The sequence below is a fragment of the Haliotis cracherodii genome, unplaced genomic scaffold, assembly GCF_022045235.1.
Source record: "Haliotis cracherodii isolate W230 unplaced genomic scaffold, xgHalCrac1.p SCAF_6, whole genome shotgun sequence".
NCBI lineage: Eukaryota > Metazoa > Mollusca > Gastropoda > Lepetellida > Haliotidae > Haliotis > Haliotis cracherodii.
Window position 1 is genome coordinate 63,215,010 of NW_027266319.1, and position 22,946 is coordinate 63,237,955.

The following is a 22,946-nucleotide window of genomic DNA, read 5'->3' on the forward strand; positions in this document are numbered from 1 at the left end:
GGGTGTGGATTGAGCACATTATGAATATGCAGATTAGTATCATTATCATTAGTAATATCACGGCGTGTCAGCTTAATGTGGGAGGAAAGCCCCAAATGATGCAGGTCTCAGACGTTTACCACTTGATGAAACCCACGAGCACGGGTATTGTGCTGACAAACCTAGAAACATAATCTGGGCGATCCGGGATTCAAACCCACAATCATAGGTTTCTGGCGTGCCCAAGGGACGCAACTCTGCATAGCAAGTCGCGGCAGCTTAGACATGAGCACGGGTATGGTGCTGACAAACCTAGTAACACAATCACGGTGAAACTGGGAGCCTAAGAGATGAGGTGAAATGGGGTTTAACATCGCGTCCAAGATTATTGCACTTATATAGCTAGTCACGCCTAAGACATTAAACAGTGCACCTTACTCGGCCAACTGGGGCCCCCGCCTTCATCAATCATGTACCTCACATACAGCACTCAAGCAACGCATGTGGTTTTCATCAGAATGTGAAGTCCTCTTATCTATCTCCTGCTTAATGTCAGTGAGTTGTCACTGCTGTGCTATGGTAGCCATGGTTAAAATCAGATCAGAATACATTGGCCTTTCTAGAAACACTGTTTCTGGGATCAGCCGTACAAATTTTAAGTACCTGATTCCTACACCTTTTGGTTTCAGGGACGATGTTTGTGACTGATAGAATTGAGAAGGACATCAGCAACTTTGCAGATTTTAATTCATTTGGGCATACTTATTCACAAATTCTTTTCTAAAATTAAATTTGAAAAAAAAGACGATAAAAATCACAGTCAAAATCATCCCCAAAAGGAAAAAAACAAGTTCCTGGGCCCACTTGCACAAAGTGATCTTAGCGCTAAGACTATTGTAAGCCTATGTTAAAGTATGGGAGCTACGATCATCTTAGCGCTAAGATCCCTTTGTGCAAGTGGGCCCTGGTGTTTTGTATTTGCAACAAAATCACAATCATTTTTTTCACTTTTGGCCCTTAAGGTGAGCTAAAAATGAGGACAGAGAAAAACAGAAAACTCACCAGTTTCTCCGCGGCAGAATCCTGTATGAACGATGAGCCATGGCCGGGATTTCCTCGACATCTGACAGTAATCCCTGCAACACGAATATGTCATCATCAGAGAATTAGTTCCGATGAGTTGTATAATTTCATGTCAAGTCGACATGTGATCGTTGCCTTCCGCTTCGTAACAATGGGATTAGACCCAGGAAGTCTTTGATAGTGTACCCGATAATCTTGGACGCGACGTTAAACCCCATTTCACCTCACTAGTGTACCCGACATGGCGTACATGTATTTTCCAGGGCTAATAGTTGGAATATACCCCTGTGTGGTGAGGATGATGTCATACTTACACCAGCATGATCGTTCGCCATAGAACACCCTAAACTCTGGTCCAGGGTTGGCAATACCTGCAACAATATTGTTATTTTCATGAACAGACTCCTTGCTCATCACAATTCAGACCACCATTGTTTCCATAGACTTGTGAGGTTGAAAAATCTTGATAAATCTTAAATGCTGATCCCATGCATACATACTTTGAATTCAAAATATTTCCAAATCCACATGTGAAATCAAATGGTGTGACAGAACATGTCGACAGTATTTTTCTAGATAGATATTTAAATGTTGTTGTTTTTTGTTTGTTGTTTAACGCTGCACTCAGCAATATTCCAGCCATATGACAGCGGTCTGTAAATAATCAAGTCTGGACCAGACAATCCAGTGATTGAAGTCATGAGCATCGATCCACGCAATTGGGATTGATGACATGCGTCAACCTAGTCAGCGAGCCTGACCACCCGATACCGTTAGCCGCCTTTTACGACAAGCATAGTCACCTTTTACGGCAAGCATGGGTTGCTGAAGACCTATTCTACCCCCGAATCTTCACGGGTCAGATATTTTAATGAAGAACATGTTGAACATTAACCTGAAGTGAGTGAGTGTGTATGGTTTTTATGCCGCTTTTAGCAATATACCAGCAATATCACGGTGGGGGACACCAGAAATGGGCTTCACACATTGTACCAATGTCGGGAATTAAACCCAGGTCTTTTGTGTGACAAGCGAACGCTTTAACCACTAGGCTACCCGGCCGCCCCTTCTAGTCTTCAGCAACCCATGCTTGTCGTAAGAGGCGACTAACAGGATCTGGTGGTCAGGCTTGACTTGGTTGATGCATGTCATCGATCCCAATCGCGTGGATCGATGCTCATGATGTCAATCACTGGATTGTCTGGTCCAGACTCGATTATTTACAGAACGCCGTCATAGAGCTGGAATATTGCTGAGCGCCGCGTTAAACAACAAACAAACAAACAAACAAACTTAAAACTAGACAAAAAGACTATTCTAATCTTATGGCTCAATCTGTCATTATTTCTGCAAAAGTAAAAAAAAAAGAAAAATATATATCTACTTTATTATAAGAGGGTTTTTGTCAAAGAATAAATCCGATGACTTATTTTAATTTGTTTTCTTCATTTTTGCATTTGACCAAGTAATCTAGAAAGCTGGAAAACTTTTACTAAAAAGATCCTCCCTTGAATACACATGCACCTCTGGAAATAGGAATTGCTGCAGTATATGTACATCTGATTGCATAGACAGTAGCAGCATGTCCTGATGCAGAGCTATAGATAAAACCTTTGGTTATTTTTTTATATATTTGGAATATTGCTAAAAGTGGTGTAAAATCAAACTCACTCACTCACTCAAGGAAGCCATTTTTGGTTTACAAAACCTTTTTTTTTCATAACGACTAATTAAAATACAACATGTACATTGATACATTTCATGGCATTTCATAGCATACATTATCGCCCATGTGCTTTTCATTTAGCATCTATCAGTATGTTCATTGCAGCAGCTTTTCGAAATGTAACTGTCGATAAGTGAATTTGGCGATCGGCTGATACACAATCATTTTATCTTACAGTTGAAATATATGCAATCGTTTTATCTAATAGTTATAATAAAGGCATTAATTTTATTTCAGTAGTGTATTTATTTAATGCATATTTTACGCAAATACGCAGTTTATCTCAAGGTTCTCATGACAACTGAGACTGGAGTACTCTTGTTTCTTATAACATCATGTAAATACAAAATCGTATAACCTTAAACATGTCAAAAAAGAGAAAAATAAGAAAAATTGCAACAACAAAACAACCCATATTTTTATGCATTCAGAACACACAATGTAGGGAAAAAATATCTCAGGTTTTTCAAAATTATTTTTTAAATTCATATTGATAACAGGGACCGGTTTCAATTAATGACAACCATCAACAACCCTTAACATGTCATTAACACAGTGTCATTGGTGACACACAGAAGGAAATCCACCTCCCAATGAAACATTGTTTCTGAATCTAAATTTTCAATAATTAGTTTTAATCAAATAGTTTCCTCGGTTCTACCTTCGTCAAGACAAAATCCCAAATTGAGTCTTTTAGATTCAGGATGCTTCATAAATGGTATCATGCCACGTTTTCCACCAGTCTCTTCATCTGAAATTGAAAAAAGAACCAGTAAAATCAAAAGGTGTTCACAAGGGTTGAGAGAGGCGAGGTGAAATTGGGTTTAATGTCGCATCCAAGATTATTGCACGTGTGTGTAGCTGCTTGTACTAGTCCGGACTAATGCTGATACCATGCCGCAGTTTAACATGAATACCCCACTCAGACACAGTATACTGACTCCGAGCCGACCATCCCTTGTTTTAGCCCCTTAATGTCGAGCACCAGACAGGGTAACAACAAGTACCATCTTTTAACATCTTTAGGTATGACACGGCCGGGGATTGAACCCCGGACCTTTCGCTCTTCGGGCAGACGCTCTACCACTAGACCACGGAGGCGGTCTGCGGTTGATTAAGTTTGGTTTACCGCTGTTTGAACAATGTTTCAGTTGCTATTTCCAGCTTCGTTTACGAGTAAAGGTAATCTTAATCTCTTCATATAAAACAATGCCTTGGGGAGCAGGAAATACAATTTAAAAGGTGAATCATCCTGTCTAGTGATGTTTTTTATCAAATTTCATATTTTTATTGACCAAGTTTGTTATACCTGTTCTTTCACCAGAATTCGCTGAAGGGATACGATGTGTTCTTTTAAAAGCGAATACACTTGATAAATCTTTTTTTACACTATGAATCATAAACAACTGCTATTCTTATCTTTTTTAAACTGAAATGCAGCGTAGATCGTGTTAGGTAGGCAGAGCATGTACTGTTTTGGTGGTCATCTACTCCCTACGACTCCACTTTATTTAAACCGCTGATCGTCTATAACGCTTATCAAAGGTAGCGTTGTAGTGAGGGATCACTGTATATCATTTGTCAGCTTGAAACCCCAAAGTGGTGCAGAGTCTAGATATTAACCATTACCGTATTCGACGTAATAAGCGCCCCGCTCTAATAAGTGCCCATGGCGAGATTTGCTAATATATTGGCTAGTGAACAATCCCAATTAGCACCCCTTCTGATTGATCAATGTACATAACACTTATTTATTCGTGTATAATACGCACTCGTGTGTTATATGCACCCTTAATTATGGGCATTTATAATCTGGAAAAATGTATCTGTCGTATATAAACAGTTCAGACCGTCAGCATAAACCACGAAATTTATCTTTCAACTCTGTTTTTTCCACCAAAATAATATTCTAATAAGAGCCCCCTATTTCTACTTTTGAGAGCGCCCTGGGCACTTATTACGTCGAATATAGTACGCTAAAACCGACAAGCAGGGGTTGTGCCAAGCTCCTTCCTAGCATGTGACTCCTCCGTTACACTCTCGGTGTAGAGAGCTGTGAGGAGCTTGGGATAGTGCCTTGAGGAAGCTCCACACAGTGAATGTCAGCACCTTTGACAACTCGGCCGCTCTGTCCACTAAGGAATACTAGAGAACATTTCTGTCTAACTTGTAGAATAGTTTTTGATTTGATATACCGTATATCACTGTGTATAAGGCAAGTTTTTCGTACCTAGAATAAGGGGGCTTTCAAGGGGGGTTTGTCTTATACACAGGGTTGAAGAGTTTTGATGTTTTTTCCCCAACACAAAGACATTACTGTGAGCACATAACACCAGAAATACCATGTCAACAAATCTGTACTGGAGTACGCAAACTAATCATGTAATTACACTGTCTGGTTATAAAAAGAGTTCATTATATATCGGGACTGATGTTTGTAATCTATTTCATAAATTTTATTCAAAATTTTATTCAAAATTTCATTCAATATTGTAAATATTCATTTCGATGAAATCGTATGTGAAGCGATAGAAAGATCACTCTAGGGCTGGGTCGGGTACTCGTGTCGGGTGGGTCCTGAGTAGGACCCGGGTACCCACAGTACCACCCAGACCCGTGGTTACTCATGTGATATATTGTCCCGGACCTGTGGTTAGTCACATGATATATTGTCCCAGACCTGTGGTTAGTCATGTGATATATTGTTTCATGACAAAAATTCGCTATATAACTACATAGTTACACAACAATTTTAAGTCTGTAATGTTCGCATTTCTTTATGACTATGAACACGTTCCTTTTGACTTATATATATTTGAACAAAGCTAAAACTTCAGTCAACTTCAGTGTATGCATGACCACATTGTTTTATAGGTGTATCTAAATACATTCTGCCACGGCTACTGTCAAACTATTCCCAATCGGATATTTTGTACCTATCTCTTAACACTAACAGCGGGTACCCAGGTTGGGTCGGGTAATAGGGGTTGGGTACCCGGGTAGTAAATTTGGACTCGTCCCAGCCCTATATCACACGACTCACCTCTATTTACAGCAACCACGGTCATATTACCGCTATTGACACTTGTAACAAACTTTAGTGGATAGAGAATGGATATCTTAAAATAGCGTCGATTTTGAAGGCTTGTACAGGAGCATCGCCTTATACGTGGGGGTCGCTTTATAGACAGCGATATATGGCAGAAACATTTTGCAAAGTGGCTGTGTCCTGGTTGTTTCCATTAAAAAAAAAAGAAAAAAAGAAAAAGAAACATCTAAACATAGTCACCTGGGCCAAACATCACATGGATGGTACGTAAAAATCTCTTTCCTTCCTTTTTCAATCGTCTAATAGCTTCTACATATCTGGAAGACAATGCAACACTGACTTCAACTCGAAACCAACAACATTATAACAACAACATGGAGAATATCATAATAATCGAAAGTTAACTTCAATTAAAACATCATAAAAATCACCCAAAATGCTTTTTTGTTTTCATGCATCTTTTCTTTGTTTTCAAAAAGATTAGCTCCTGCCAAGGGCAGGTAACTCAGCCCGCACATAAGTGGCATACCAGTAAAAGTTGAAATTTTTCATAGTTCTAATTTATAAGACAACAATAATGCCACTGATAACGAATAACAATTCACATTGAATTATTGTACAACAGGAAGAACCTTTCTGTATATATGGTAGAGAGTGACAAAGTTTTTACCATTCAAAAAACTAAAAATCATCATATTTTCCCCACAGTCAGAAAAGTTACTTACTGTATACCAACACACTTCATATCCTGAAAGATATAAAATTAAATAATCAGCATGGTTCACTCTACAGTTTATTTAACCACTGAAAGATTTGCAATAAAAACCAGTAAACTATGGTTATAACAAACTCAAAGGGACCACTGATTTTAGTTCAATATAACTGTAGTTCGTTTCAAGCATATACCGTATTCGGCGTAATAAGCGCCCTACTCTATTAATCGCCCCCTGCGATATTTGCTGATATTTTCAACTTAACCTTCTGATTACCGGTACTTCCTGTTTGGAACAATGGGCATCGAAGATAATATTTACTCACTGTTAATATGGAGATGCGTTATTACCAATACGTAGATATGTAAGTCAATACGTGCAGCCATGCACGCGGTATTATTTTAAAAGATATATATATCTAAAGGGGTAAAATATTGAGAGTCATCGTTTTCTGTGTTCAACAAACCACAAATTTTCAATTCTTTTTCGATTTTTTTCCATCAAATTTCTTTTTCCACCAAATTCATATTCTAACAAGGAAACAGTGTAATCACTATTCCCCGCCATGGGAGTTAGAAATTTGTTTGTTCATGTAGTAGTGAGTTAAAACTATAAAAAAAGAGTCCTAAAAAGCCTTAAGTAGAGAAAGGCACTTTATGTCATCAGAAAATTGCAATGCAGACACCATCAACTTTGTAAAATAACATGGATTAAGGGCCGTAACTGTGTAGGTCAAAATCTAGCAAGCTTTGGAAATAATGCCGAGTACCGTATTCAACGTAATAAGCTCCCAAGGCGCTCTCAAAATTAGAAATAGGGGGCTCTTATTCGAATAGAATTTTGATGAGAAATAAATACAGAATTGAAAGATCGTAAATTTCGTGATTTATGGTGACAGCCTGAAAAGAAACAAATGAAAAGTCTGTGCGTATTATACACGACAGATATATTTTCCAGGATTTAATTGCCCATAATTAAGGGTGCATATAACACACAAGTGCATATTATACACGAATAAATAAGTGTTCATTGATCAATCGGAAGGGGTGCTAATTGGGATTGTTCACTAGCCAATATATTAGCAAATATTGCCGTTGGCGATTAATATACAGCAAATTGCGGGGATCAAAAATATGTTCATTATATCCGCCAGTTCGTTATAAGTGTTTCGTTATAAATGTAGTTTACTGTATTATAATTTTCTAAAATGTAAATATCAGCTAGAACGTAAGTGCCTCACACGACAGGTTCTTAATATTTCATTACATTTTGGATAATTCAAATAGCAATGTTGTTTTATTGAGTGGTTTTCACAAACTATTACTCGAACTCACACAAGCTGTCATAGGTATTACTGCTATTTCCTGAACAGCTGTTCACAGTTACATATCCCATTTCATATTTAGTGAGTGAGTGAGTTGGGTTTAACACCGCTTTTAACAGTATTCCAGTCAGCTTAATGTGGGAGGAAAGCCCGAAGTGATGCAGGTCTCAGACGGTTACCACTTTGGTGAAACCCACGAGCACAGGTATGGTGCTGACAAACCTAGAAACATGATCGGGGCGAACCAGGATTCGAACCCACAATCATAGGTTTCTGGCATGCCCAAGGGACCCAACTCTGCACTGCGAATCGCGGCCCCCCTGAAGTTAGTATCTTTTTTAAAACTATAGTTTCTTTTCCATTGGGATATTTTTTATTCTTATCACAGGGATTTATCTAGATTTGCTCAGAGGCTGATAATCGGCCCCATGTCTGCAGCAAGTATCACATCTTCCTGAGGTAAGGGAGTTAAAGGACTATAAAACACCAGTTTCCTCCCTTGTCGAACTGGGCAGGAATTATAAAGTCATATTTTGGCTGGACTAACGAGTCTATGCATCATCCAATCAAAATTGCGTAACCAAATCAACATCCAGTTCGTAAACTGTCGAGCAGATTTTGGTTGATAGCAGGATTTGCAAAGCATGTGCACCGCCAACTCGGTGTCAACAAATATTTCCTTAATCTTTTCATGTTTTATATCAAGGTGCTCATGTGATTTGATCCACTTTGCGATGTAAGACCCGTTTTATCCCAATATAGATTTGGATTATCAATCCAATCGTCCTGCCTAGGTGCCACAATATTGTTTGAAGCAAACACAAGTGATATGAGAGGGGAAATCTGATTGTTCAATAGGAAGGACATAGAAGGGACAGCCACTGGTGGCGCCTCGATAAAGCCTAGAAATTCCAGCCTTCTTCGGCAAGGGTGGAAACTGGACTTTTGAAGTCAGTTACCTCCCTTGCCTCGAGAAGACGCACTAGCAGTAAACACACCCAAAATATTTAAACTATTTCCCAATTTATGCTGTTTTAGTTGGTCCAATGTTGTGGCAGTGGTGACTTGTATAATGTGTGAAGCCCATTTCTGGTGTCCCCCACTGTGATATTGCTGGAAATTGCTAAAAGTAGCGTAAAACCAAACTCACTCACTCACTCCAAATGCATTAAAATTCTTTTGGCAACAGAAGTAAATTCTCTCTTGCTGCAATTTTGTTTCAATTTTTACCATACTGCAGATATTTGTTGCATCCTTTATTGGTTATCATTAAACAAACACTAGCGATCACCTGACTTCCTCTTGCATAGATATCCCCATTCTCCATCTTCTCTGCACTGAATGGGGGCACTTTCCAGTGTTCCTGCAATATCAAACACCGTCAGTTCAATATATGAACACAACAAACAACCATTATGCAATGAATAAAAACAATTCTATGCAATTGACATTTTCATTAACAGGCGCTGCAAAACATTCATTATTCAGAATTTACAGACGAATATTATGTGTTTAATCTGTCCATATTTTTTAGTATTTGATGGAGGCAACCAGATGCAACCAATTTTACGGTTTTCCACACAGCAATAGAAATGCAAATGTGAAAACACAGCATGCAAATCTTTAAGTGTACATTGTAATTGAGTTATAATTCAATATTTAATATTTTAGTATATTTAATAAATAATTTAGTATTTAATATAAAACAGCTCTGCAACCTGCATGATGTCATTGTTGAATGCGATGGCCTTCCTGAACAATAGACGATGCCATATGCTTCCATGACACCTTGACAGAGCTCTGTTAACATGGTTACCTGATTCATAAGCCGTAACAAATTCACAAAAAGATTTATTTTTTTTGTAAAATATTATTCAAACTGAACATATACAATATTCAAGATCAAAAGCCGACAGACGCGCCTGAACAGAAAATTTAATGATACACAGCAGGGTTTTATCTGCACTTGCAAAAGTGGGGGTCCCGGGACCCAAATATTTAATTTTAAGGGTCCTTGCAGGCAATATGAGTGAGTGAGTTGGGTTTAACGCCGCTTTTAACAGTATTCCAGTTATATCACAGCGCGTCAGCTTAATGTGGGAGGAAAGCCCGAAGTGATGCAGGTCTCAGATATTTACCACTTCGGTGAAAACCCACGAGCACGGGTATGGTGCTGACAAACCTAGAAACATAATCGGGGCGAACCGGGATTCGGACCCACAATCATAGGTTTCTGGCATGCCCAAGGGACACAACTCTGCACAGCGAATCGCAGCGCCTTAGACGACTGGGCCACCCGTGCCCCGCAGGCAATATGAGGGACCTGTAAGTAATGAAATGATGTAGTGTACTGTACGTTTATATAACCACTTAGAGCCTCGAAAGAACAGTGGTCATGCTTGATGGATGAAATAACAGACACGCACTCTTGATATGCAGTAGGTACAAAGAGTATTCCAGTGTTCCCCTTTATTGGCAATTACCAGTTTTTAACCGGTAAATTTAGGCTTGGACTGGTAATTCATGTGATTGCCAGTCCCTGTGGACCGAAAAATTAAGTACCTTGTAAATCTTTGTTTTTGAACAAAACATCGGTGATATTCATATAAGCATATTTTTCGAACGAAGTCAGCTTGTCTGTTACTATAAGGGTTTCCCCTTGTCTATTTTTGAGTGCAAGGAAATAACATTTTGCTTTGCTTTGAGGTTAAATATATATTTGTAGCAACTTAATTCGCGAAATATCCAAACAAAACAAGAGATAATTGTGACTCATCTTCATGTGAATGACGTGTAGATCTAAGTTACTTCTGAGATGACATCATTGCATTGAACATGGTGTTGAAAGAATTAAAACAAGGTAATTTTCATAAGTTTTTCTATTTGTTGACAGTTGGGACTGTTGGGACCACCAGGACTGACTGTTTCAAAAGCCAGCAGTAACACTGGTACTGTGTGTCTTTCGGGATGCAGTCAATTTTCGTTCTGTGTCCATCCTTTTGTGAGTCGTGTAAAACCTCTTCACAAAGAAAGGACATTCTTCATGCACAGTAAAGGCCCATGAGATCCCGGGGCTTCAATTACATTTAAACATGTTCTTAATTATTGCCATGTGAAGGTTTGATACCCCATAGTCAACCATCATCTGGATGTTTTATATTTTGAGTATTGTATTTGTAAAGGTTTTTATTACTTGCCCGTGAAGAGATCACCCGTTTAATAAACATACAGCTGTATTACACATTGTGTAATACCAAAACGCTTGCTTATGTACTCTCGGAACAAGTTTCACGAACAAATATTGAAAGCTCTTAACATTTCTTGGCTTATTCAACGACATTGCGTGAGGAGATGATAGATCACTGAGAGGAGCTTATGCACACTCGATGACCCCAGCAACCCTGTTGCTAGGGTGACGTCACATGGCATTGTTTCGCCGGTGGATCTTGCAATATACATTCCACAAATAACGTCATTGAGTATTGTGACGTGATTGTAAACTTTGTGGTGCAGGTCCCGTTCCACAAGGCGATAGTAGTGTAACGCAACGCAACGCAACGCAAAGTTTCTGTTAAAGTATGTGAGTTACAATAACCTTACCGCTACGATAACTTTGTGGAACGGACGCCTGAATTCTAAAGGTGGGCCATTGTGTAGTATTAAATTAACATGTGTCAACATTTGACATGTTTGAAGTATTATTCTGTTAAACTCAATGGGACTACGTTGTGGATTATGTAGGTGTCTGCCTATTCATACCCTACAGTGAAATTCTTAAAAAAGTTATAAATGGCAAGTAATAAATAAAATACTAAACAAGCTCCCGTGTAAAACGGATTTTATGGAACTAGTGAATAGTTCTGGTATCTGTCTCGCTTTTACTCGCTACCGGAACTATTCACTCGTTTCACAATCACATAAAATCAGACCTTAGTTCTCGCTACCGCTAAACAAAGATCTGAAGACATCCCATTAGGGGTCACGTCAGAACGACCTTTCATCATACTAATCAGAGCTTCGCTTACCAGATTATGAAAGTGACAGTCGGAATGTGATTTCTAATCATGCAACCTCGAAAACTTTAGCACGGGTATTCTGACTAGACCATCTTTTAGCCATTCCAGTGTTCAGGTTTTAAATTTATAATCGAGAATTTGTCAAAATATGTTTCGCAGCGTAGTCGTCAATTAGAAATCAGTGCCGTAAAGCACGAGAAAGCTCCCTTCTGATTGGTCAATCCATTGGCTGGTCAAAGTTCACGCAAGGTCAGTCTGACGTGACCCGTAAAATAGGTATTACTCGGGAATTCATTTAGTATTCTATATATAAAAAAAATATACCTACCGGAAACACTGGTACCACATCCATGTGAGAGTAGAGACCCAGGGATGGGAGGGAGGCGTTTGTTCCGACTAGTGACATGATGACAAATAACTCCTTTGGGCCAGTCTGGAGTAAAGGATAAAAACAGTAAAGGGATATGAACACACTAAAAAAGCTATAAAACTATTACCAATTTAACCCAATTTTACCAATGTACAGAATATACAGTAAACGTACAGAAAAAAAGATGGAAGAACTAGCAAACCCACCTCAATCGTTTTGAAATCCAGGCCAACATCTTCAGCAAGTTTACAGAGGAAATCTATGGCTTTACCTGAAAGAAAATAGAATTAAATGTATCAAATATTCTTTTCAATTATTTTCCCTACAAAGATGACAATCAACCAACATGACCAAAAAATAACAACAGTCTTCTCAGCACATTGTTAAGTTCAGTTTTTTGAAAAAGAAGGATTTCTCATTTACAATCCACAGCTGTTTTTGAAATAGCAACCCATGGCTTCCAAAACTTCAGTTCTAAAATGTCCCAAACCCAATTTTACAACTGACATTTTAACAGGGATTTTTTAATGCACACCTCATAGTTGATTAAAATAAAAAAGGTTCTCCCATTATTCTAGATCAATACAATGATAAAAAAAGAAGAAGACTAAAACGAATCAATGTTGTGAGATAAGAGTGATTTGTAGTTAACCAATCACAAGCTGTGTATCTCAACACACATTGACCATGTTAAATATTGTGGGGACAAAAATAAACTGTTGCATTTTTTAAGCTAGTGAAATTTGAAACTGGCTGGTAACTTTTAACTTAATTTAAGGCTTGCAAGCACACATGGCCTGCAATATTTTGCGACTATTTTCGACATACTGATTCATAATAAAACAAGATCCAAGTTTTGCTTCAGCTGTAGTCTTGATATAATGGATAGTAAGAGAACGAACGTTGACAAATGTCCATATAACGGAACATTATTGCCATTGAGTGAATAGTGAGTGAGTTCAGTTGGGTATAACGACAGTTTTAACAGTATTCCAGCTATATCACAGCGTGTCAGCTTAATGTGGGAGGAAAGCCCGAAGTGATGCAGGTCTCAGGCCTTTACCACTTCGGTGAAACCCACGAGCACGGGTATGGTGCTGACAAACCTAGAAACATAATCAGGGCGAACAGGGGTTCGAACCCACAACCAAAAGTTTCTGGCGTGCCCAAGTGACGCAACTCTGCAAAGCGAATTGGGCCACACGTGGAACAAGCATGTGTATGGTGCTGACAAACCTAGAAACATAATCGGGGCGAACCAGGATTTTCAATACTTCTGAGTGACTCTTAAGAACAAATAAATAATTCTTGGGACGTCATCCTATTGTTTTAAGGGAGCATTTGTCTCTGGTTATAATACTGAACAACCAAACATCCCTAATTATAATGTGTTAGACCATTCCCAAAGTCTGCACCAGGCATACTTGTACCCAGTGTGCATGCACACGGTTGATCTCATTGAAACGAAGGGTGACAGGTTATGTTCTGGCAATTGCTTCCTAGGGCTGGGACAAGTCCAAATTAACTACCCGGGTACCTGCCCCCCTATTACCCTACCCAGGTACCCACTGTAGGTCTCAGGAGATGTCTCAAAATGTCCGATTGGCAAAAAGTATTTAGATTCATGTATCAAACAATCTGGTCATTCATACACTGAAGTTGAATTAAGTTATATCTTTATTCAACCATATCAAAAATCAGAAGGAATGGGTGCATGTCAGAAAGAAATGCCAACATTAGTGACTTGTAGTGTAACCATAGAGTTCTAGATAATTTTTGTCATTAAACAATATATTACGTGATTAACCACGGGTCCAGGTAGTCCTGTGGTATCCGGGTCCTAGTCAGTACCCACCCGACCCGGGTACCCGAGTTACCCTTCCCAACCCTATTGCTTCCCATATCTGTTGAATTATTTATGTCCAAGAAAGACGCGGAAAGTGTGTTCTAGAAGCAGGGCTTGATTTAAGGTCTTGATTTAACTTGCACTAGGTACATGTTGACATTAAGACCTTGTTGCACAGACTAAAGCAGGTTGTGCCCTGATCCAAAGATTTATCAACATTGAAGTATGTGCACATAATCTTGAAGTTCACACATTTTGATGACATCAAGCCCCATAACGCAAAACAAATTACACATAAAAAAGGGCGTTGATTTTGTATGGTAAAAAAGCTTAGAGGCATTGAATGTTTTGAAAGATTGATAGTCCTGCACCATGACTGTGGAATATATTTATTTTATGAAAAACAACCAATCTAGATACATATACAAAAGCAAGCCTCGCCAACTCTAGCTAGCACTATTCCACTATTACTGTATTTGACATAATCATGTGTAATAAGCGCCCACGTCGAGATTTGCTAATATATTGGCTAGTGAAAATCCCAATTAGCACCCCTTCCGACCCCTATTCGGGTATAATACGCACTCTTGTGTTATCTGCACCCTTTATTATTGGCAATTAAATTCTGGAAAAATATATCTGTCGTACATAAGCATTTCAGGCTGTTAGCATAAACCATGAAATTTATCTTTCAACTCTAATAAGGGACCTAATTTTGAGACCGCCCTGGGCGCTTATTAGGTCGAATACGGTATGTAAGCAAAAATATGTATTTTGTATTGTCATGTATTGCAACACAGGTCCATATATATTATGTGTTGTATCGAAGGCCACGTGCATCAGAATAAAAATTTTAGTGTATCATTTGACCCCAATGACCAAGATGTCTACATCTGCTTCTGTACTTTGATTGGTTGGTTGTTGTTTTTTAACGCTGCACTCAGCAATATTCCAGCTATATGATGGCGGACTGAAAATAATCGAGTCTGGACCAGACAATCCAGTGATTGATATCATGAGCATCGATCCACTCAATTGGGATCGATGACATGCATCAACCAAGTCAACAAGTCTGACCACCCAATCCCGTTAGTCGCCTCTTACGACAAACATAGTCGCATTTTACGGCAAGCATGGGTTGCTGAAGACCTATTCTGCCTGGGAACTTCACGGGTCTTCTGTACTTTGAATTTACGTAGGTCTGTGACAGCAGACAAGTCGCAAAGATTTCATTAAGTTCCTCATTCAGGGAACAACAAATGTTTATGCATACTCAACATCAGGTACCCACATACAATATTAGCATAATGCTGTGCTTCGAATATTTGTATTACCCAGAATTCCCCACATAATATGTAAATTCTTCACTCAGTGAATAACAATATGGTTCTTAAAATATTCAACATCAGGTGAGGCATATAAAATATGAACACTATTCTGTGCTTGGAATATTTGTATCACTCTGAGTTTGAACTCGGGGATTGAACTCCCAACCTTCCGCTCTCCAGGCGGACGCTCTACCACTAGACCACGGAGGCGTTTTTTTAGATACTTAATTAATATTTATTGCCAAAGAAATGTTTTTATGTACATGTATTAATATTACCATTGTAAAGATACTTAATTAATATTTATTGCCAAAGAAATGTTTTTATGTACATGTATTAATATTACCATTGTAAAGATGGTCAATAAGAATGCAGAAAATTCAAAATGAAACACTTCACGGGTCAGGCCAGTTCATATTCAGTATTAACTTGATTAATTGCAGATCTACATAGGTAATTTGTATCTGTATATGTGCAGTGTAATTAACTTTATTGATATTATATTATTATTAAAGTTATTATTTATAAATTAATAAATTTCCAGTCAGTGAGACTTCGACTCAGGGTTCGTTTTTCAACTGATCACTTTGTTTCAGGTGTTTCACATAGGTGTCAAATCACAAAGATCGGTTGAGAAAGCCCACGTGACAACTATTTCAATATGTCCACGGTTCTTTAAAACAATCCATTGAGTTAGATAACAATGAGCAATCAATCAACATATTATCGGTTAACCCTTTGAACAAAGTATGTTGTTTTTACATCGGCACTTCACGCCACGATATGAGTGTATTCCCTTTGTTTTAGTAAACCCACACATGTAAACACATACTTTTGACATACCCACTCTGCAAGATAACAGTGATTAATCAATCAACAAATTTGTTGTTGATCCTTTGATGGCTAGGAATGATCCGTTGATTTACAAAAAAATAAATCAACTAATCATTCATCTCTTGCTGGGCTGCCACGTGCATATTACATAGCACACATTTCACCTCACTTCAAACCTGGATTTAGATTGAATAATTACCCCAGACACAATAAATGCCAAATGGGAACCTTTATCAGGTGATCTGAGTGATGCTACCACTAATTATACCTGCAATAAATTAATTAACTGAGCATCAAGTGAATAACGACGAATACACATGTGTTGGGTTATACCAGAAAACATGGATGACAACAAGGGAGTAGTAATCGAATGATCCACGCAATCCGAAATCCGAAAATGCTTTCACTGCAGGGATACATTTTTATTATTAAACTATAACCATCAAGGATATTTCCAAATAAGGGCATCCGATGAGCTCCGCCGTTCTTTTTGTCTGTTTGTTTAGGCTGAAGAAATTAATTAATATGCGCCCTTTGTCGAAATCTTCATGGATCATGGGTAACCAATCTGTGTTCAAAAATGTGTAAAACAAATATTGCCTCCAAGTTTATTTACGCAGTGTTTACAGATGGTACCAGTCTCTTGTCACGCTCAGTTGTGTTAGCGAGCAAATCGACTCACGGCAGCTAGTGAGCCCTAGCCGCCGGTGTCAGACAGCCGAGCAGAAGCCAGAGATTAGTGCCCCTTTAATAAGTACACACCTCCCTATGTTCAAGAGCACAAGTGACGAATACCGTAGGTGACATATTGGAAAGATGGGGGAGGGTGGTCGGGGAGGGTGGTCAAGGGTACTGCCCAGAGGGGTGGAGCAGTTGATCTTGAGCAGATATTGGCGATCATACCACTGAGTAAAACACTTTGTGACAAAGTATATAGGCCACACCACTGCTTCACATATATCATGTTACATTGTGTGCTGTATAAAGTGAAAAATAAAACACAGAAGCATGGTTTTGAAGAGTCAAACACAGTATTTGACAAACAAAAGTCTTACTTGACAAGTGTTCAAGGTTCTATAGTAAAACGTTGCTAATAGTACGTAAAGAATATTTTATCCTTAAATTGTGTCTACTTTATATCACAAACATTTTTTCCCATACATTAGAAATGCTGTATGATTTTGCAGATACATAGCTCAATATTACTCAATCAATGATTAAGTTTCTTTTAACGTTTTATTCATTGGAAATTCTTTCGACAATCAACCGTTTCTACCACGTCTTGGAGTCATTTTTGCCGGAGGCCGTTTTGGCATAAAACCCAAGACATATATCCCGTCTTTACCAAGGATATGCATTAGAAGCAAACAAGTTGTAAAAGTCATAATTACTGTAATCTGGATCAGGGTGCATTGTTGGTATCTTCAGGTACTCCCTGAAGAGTGACACTGCAGGATCCTCACGAATTTCCGACATTGTTCAGTTGGTGAGATGCAGAACTCGTCTCGACGAAGCTCGGCTTTCTGTTGGCTGGACTTCCCGAGACCAAGCTCCTTCCCAGCGCGTGACACCTTCGTTACACTCTCGGTAACATCGCTGTGAGGAGCTTGTTCCCGAGACCGCGGAAGGGAGATAACTCTAAATCTGGGCAGAACTTCGTGGAAACCCAATCTGCGGTTACTGTAGTGACATATGTCATTATCAGGATTAGAGATCTGCACAAAGATATTGTTACTGCAGCTAGCGGAAATCAACCGTTCATGATCAGTTTCAAATCCACTAATTTAATCTAAATTAAATCAGATAAGTCATAAACCGCCGTGGTATGGCCGTACTGCGGCATAAAACAACACTCACTTTCTTAAAAGGTCAGTTAATATTTTGAAAAAAACCCCTATTGAATACGTTGATCGCGAATTATCCGTTTTGACAGAAAGCGGTAATTATTCCACTAATTCACTCGGGGCAGATAATCCGTATTTGCTCGATGTTTGTTGGTTATTCTCTCCATTTACCATGTCAAAATAATCACAAAATCATAAGTTTCTTTGATTACATTTTATTCGTGAGTGTAATGTCTACATTGTTTTTGCATGTCATCGTATCCCAATTGCGTGGATGGATGCTCATGATATCAGTCGCTGGATTGTCTGGTCGAGACTCAATTATTTACAGACCGCCGTCATATAGCTGGAATATTGCTGAGTGCGGCGTAAAACAACAAACCATACACGGATACAATGTCTCTTTTGACATACAGTACTGATTAAGATGTATAGACCCGGTCTTCAGCAACCCATGCTTGCCTTAAAAGGTGACTATGCTTGTCATAAGAGGCGAACAACAGGATCGGGTGGTCAGGCTCACTGACTTGGTTAAAGCATGTCATCGTATCCCAATTGCGTGGATCGATGTTCATGATGTCAATCACTGGATTGTCTGGTCCAGACTCGATTATTTACAGACTGTCGTCATATAGCTGGAATATTGCTGAGTGTGGTGTTAACCAACAAACAAATAAACACAGTATGACACACACAAAAGAAATCAGTTTTCGTCATTTACGGCAGGCTACTTTTTGTATTGAATGTATTACGTTATACATAAGCATATAAATCCATTTGGTATATATTTATGGCGTTCAGATATAAGGAAGTATTTTGTTCGCTCACAGTTTCTGTAAAACTACAAAATTAAAAAAAATCGCCACACAGTACTTTTATCGGCGAACGATAAAACGCGGCCAAATTTGCTGTTTTTCAACGCAGAATAAATTCTCGGGCAACACTTTGCAGTGTCTTTTTTCAAACCGATTTAATATTTGCAGTTAAATTTACACCATCAGATAGGAAATTAAATATTCTACATCTCTGCATAATTTTATAGCCGGAGGTAGATCCAGTGACGCGGGGGGCACGGGTGGCCCAGTCGTCTAAGGCGCCGCGATTCGCTGTGCAGAGTTGCGTCCCTTGGGTACGCCAGTAACCTATGATTCCGGGTACGAATCCCGGTTCGCCCCGATTATGTTTCTAGGTTTGTCAGCACCATACCCGTGCTCGTGGGTTTCACCGAAGTGGTAAACGTCTGAGACCTGCATCACTTCAGGCTTTCCTCCTACATAAAGCTGACACGCCGTGATAAAACTGGAATAATGTTAAAAGCGGAGTTAAACCAAACTCACTCACTCACTCCAGTGCCGCGTGAGTGCAATTCTCGCACAACCTTCACTTTTCAGATCTTTGGAAAATATGCGTCAGAAAAACACTCGGCATCCAGAGGGTTCAACCACAAACCAAACCAAAACCCCACACTCAACATGACTTAATGTTGTGGAAGAGTTGTGATTGGTCAGTATCATCTAAGTTGTTAATCACAGTTTTTATACAACGTCCCCATTTTGATATCGGTTGCAGAGAATTATCGAGAATACTACTCTCTCGTTTGACGCCAGTTGTACAGAACGGGCGGTCTTTCAATTGTATCTGACCGAGCGAAAGAGGCACCGGCTTAGAATATGCCCCGCTTGCCTAAGACCATGTCGTAAGAGACTACTAAATGTATCGGTGGTAACTCGATTGATTGCGTGTCATCGTCCCACGACAGTGTGTATCGTTGCTCACAATGTCAGTCACTGGATTGTCTAGTCCAGATGATACATACGTATCAGGATGTGATGGTTCTTGCAGGTGCTTCTTCATAGGTAGTACGAATTTTCCGTATTTCCGAAATGGCCGTATTTTCTAATAAAATACATAATTTCAAAATTATTGTACCCTACTGCCGTAGTGTTCATAGTCCTACCATCGTCCCTCGTGTGTTCCGAATGTATAAAATCTGGAAAGCTTTGTTTTCTGACATTGTTTCAATCTGATTTGTTGCATTTTGTCCGTGTACTTGTTTGAAGGGAGCGGTCGGGTAGCCTAGTGGTTAAAGCATTCGCTCGTCATGCTGAAAATTCCGGGTTCGATTCCCGACATGGGTATAATGTGTGAAGCCCATTTCTGGTGTCTCCCGCCGTGATATTGCTGGAATACCATCTCATTAAAATCAGATCTTAGTTCTAGCTTCCGCTTTGTTTCGCGGCAGCGAGAACTAATTGGCTGGAATATGGCTTAAAGCGGCGTAAAGCTATACTCACTCACTCACACTTGTTTGAACATCTTCTACGTGTAACTTCTTTGAGAGGTATTTAGAAGTTTGGGTACTAAGTAAGGATAAGAGTTATGGGTGAACAACTCCTTTATTACAATTAGGAGCAACGTTTCGGTGTAGATTCTAACACCGTTATCAAGCAAGTGATGTTAAACGTTGTTATATGAAAAAGGGGACTGCTCCAGTATAGGCGCTGGTCCGTTTTTTACATTTACCATTTCGACCAACATTCAGTTGCACCTAATATCTTTCATACAAATTATGCATCAGCTATATGACGGCGGTCTGTAAATAATCGAGTCCGGACCAGACAGTCCAGTGATTGACATCATGACATCATCGATCCAGGCAGTTGGGATACGATGACATGCATCGACCAAGTCAGCGAGCCTAGCCATCTGGTCCCTTTTGTCGCCTCTTACGACAAGCATAGTCGCCCTTTACGGCAAGCATGGGTTGCTGTAGACCTATTCTAGCCCGGAATCTTCACGGGTCCTATTCTTGTAACAAACATTCGCAGAGAAATATGTTTCCCGCACGATCAAAACAGGTCGTGTTTAAATCAGGGAACCGTACGTGTATATTGTTCCTGAAAATATCTTTTTATTGTCACGATGTGAACTGGTACATTGAGTCATTTCTATTAAGTATATATACTGCCTCATTTCCATAATACAGCTGGTTTTCAATGTTCGTGCTTGGCAAAAACAATATATAGTTTATAATAGGATCCTATAAACACAGCTATTAACACAGCGAGGTGACTATTTATATGGTGTCTATAAAACCTAATGATCATACAAGAACGTGTCACCAGCTGACAGTAAATCAGCCATTATTCAAAACAAAGACCCGTGTATCATACAGGATTGTTTGTTGTTTAACGCCGCACTCAGAAATATGCTCGCTGTATGACGGCTGGACCAGATAATCCAGTGATTGATATTGCGTGGAACGCTCCATGTCACCGGGGAGTTATGACACGCAAATGATCAAATCACGGTGCCTGACCACTCTATCCATTTGGTCGCGTATTTCGACCAGCAGGAAGGTTGCTGGTACGGAGGCCCATAAGGGACATGGAGTCAAAGTATTTCACTTACTGTTATCGTAAGCTTTTGCAAATTAACACGATAAATCATGTGATAAATTATGATAATTCATAAAGAAGATATTGAATCGCTGAAAAGTGAAGCGAAAATGTCACAAAACTAAAATGATAATGTCAAAAACAAATATTATCACCGCAGTGGAAATAGTTTTCTGTATTTTCATTTTAGTTTTTGACATTTTCGCTTTTGTTTTTGACATTTTCGTTTTTGTTGTTGACATTTTCATTTTAGTTTTTGTTCTTTTCGTTTTCGTTTTTGACATTTCCATTTTATTTTTTGACATTTCCGCTTCACATTTCAGCGATTCAATAGCTGCTCGAAAGTACATTTTCCATGTTTTGGGTTGTTTTTATACATGATTTATCACATTTTTTATGACAAATTGTGTTAATTTGCAAAAGCTTACGATAAAAGTAAGTGAAATATAAAAATATTGAAAAACAGACTCCATGTCCCTTATGGGCCACCGTATGCTGGTGACGTTTTCTAACTTGAATCCCCACGCCGTATAGCAAGCATGATATGCAGAGCTGATCCTTGCTGTGTCAGCGGATATGGTATCCGCGCCGAGTTCAATGGTCTCTGTGTGTCGGGGTTCAGGTCGTGTTTGGCTGAAGGAAATGAACACCTCTCGTTTGTCATTCACACGCTGAAACTACACATACTCATTCATAGTCACATGGCATTAAGTAGATCGAATCAAACACACTCAAACTCCCGTTAATCCGTACGGTAAGATTTCAGTCAAATCATCCAGGGCCCCCTTCCTCAAAGTCATCTTAGCGCTAAGTCGATCTTAACTCCCATTCTTTAACATTGACTTACGACAATCGTAGCGCTAAGATCGCTTTGAGGAACGGGGCCCAGGTCCCGTTCCACAAAGCTCTGTTAGTGCTAAGGTGATCGGAACTCACATAATTTAACATAAACTTAGCCAGAAGTCGCTTTGTGTGACGGGACCCAGATAAACACATTTCTGAACGTTCTAACGTTATGGAGTAGAGTCGTGTATCAGTCAGTATCAATTCAAATACACCCAACCCCATCATCCGGACAGCACCATTTCAGTTAAACCGTCCGGATTAATAAATATCTGGATAAACAAGTCACCGTTATGGAGTTCATCCCTTGTATACACACCAGACCCCGTTCACCCGGACAGTGCCGCTTCTGGTTAAAGGATACACTGTTAGGGATGATGTCCCTTGAATATTTGTAGATTTTCTTACAGTAATCGGCTGGGTAGCGTGGTTTGGGATTAACAAGGTCGCATTAATCTGTCTATGTTAACGCCAGTAACCCCTTTTCAGATGTTCTAAGACATTACTTACAATTTATGACAGAAAAGTAGAGAATGGTGCTATCGATCTGTAATTTCTTTGCTTGAATATTGCTGCATTTTTGTCAATGAGTC

General features: G+C 39.1%; 2 protein-coding genes across 3 annotated transcripts in view; one reads left to right on the forward strand and one right to left on the reverse strand.

Annotated features, from left to right (window-relative positions):
* Positions 1–17,804, reverse strand: part of LOC139445725 (aminoacylase-1-like) — a 28,112-nt gene extending 10,308 nt beyond the window's left edge. The window contains exons 1-9 of the mRNA XM_071226930.1: positions 17,660–17,804; positions 12,467–12,531; positions 12,219–12,323; positions 9,166–9,237; positions 6,563–6,585; positions 6,078–6,154; positions 3,450–3,539; positions 1,377–1,433; positions 1,042–1,115 (exon numbers count right to left, since the gene is read on the reverse strand). Of these exons, the coding sequence (XP_071083031.1) occupies positions 1,042–1,115; positions 1,377–1,433; positions 3,450–3,539; positions 6,078–6,154; positions 6,563–6,585; positions 9,166–9,237; positions 12,219–12,323; positions 12,467–12,531; positions 17,660–17,744 (648 nt within the window). The 5' untranslated portion in view covers positions 17,745–17,804. The remainder of the gene's footprint in view (positions 1–1,041; positions 1,116–1,376; positions 1,434–3,449; positions 3,540–6,077; positions 6,155–6,562; positions 6,586–9,165; positions 9,238–12,218; positions 12,324–12,466; positions 12,532–17,659) is intronic.
* The window catches only part of LOC139444756 (orexin receptor type 2-like), a 149,320-nt gene that overhangs the window by 116,063 nt on the left and 10,311 nt on the right, over positions 1–22,946 (forward strand). The gene's annotated exons all lie outside the window — the stretch shown is intronic.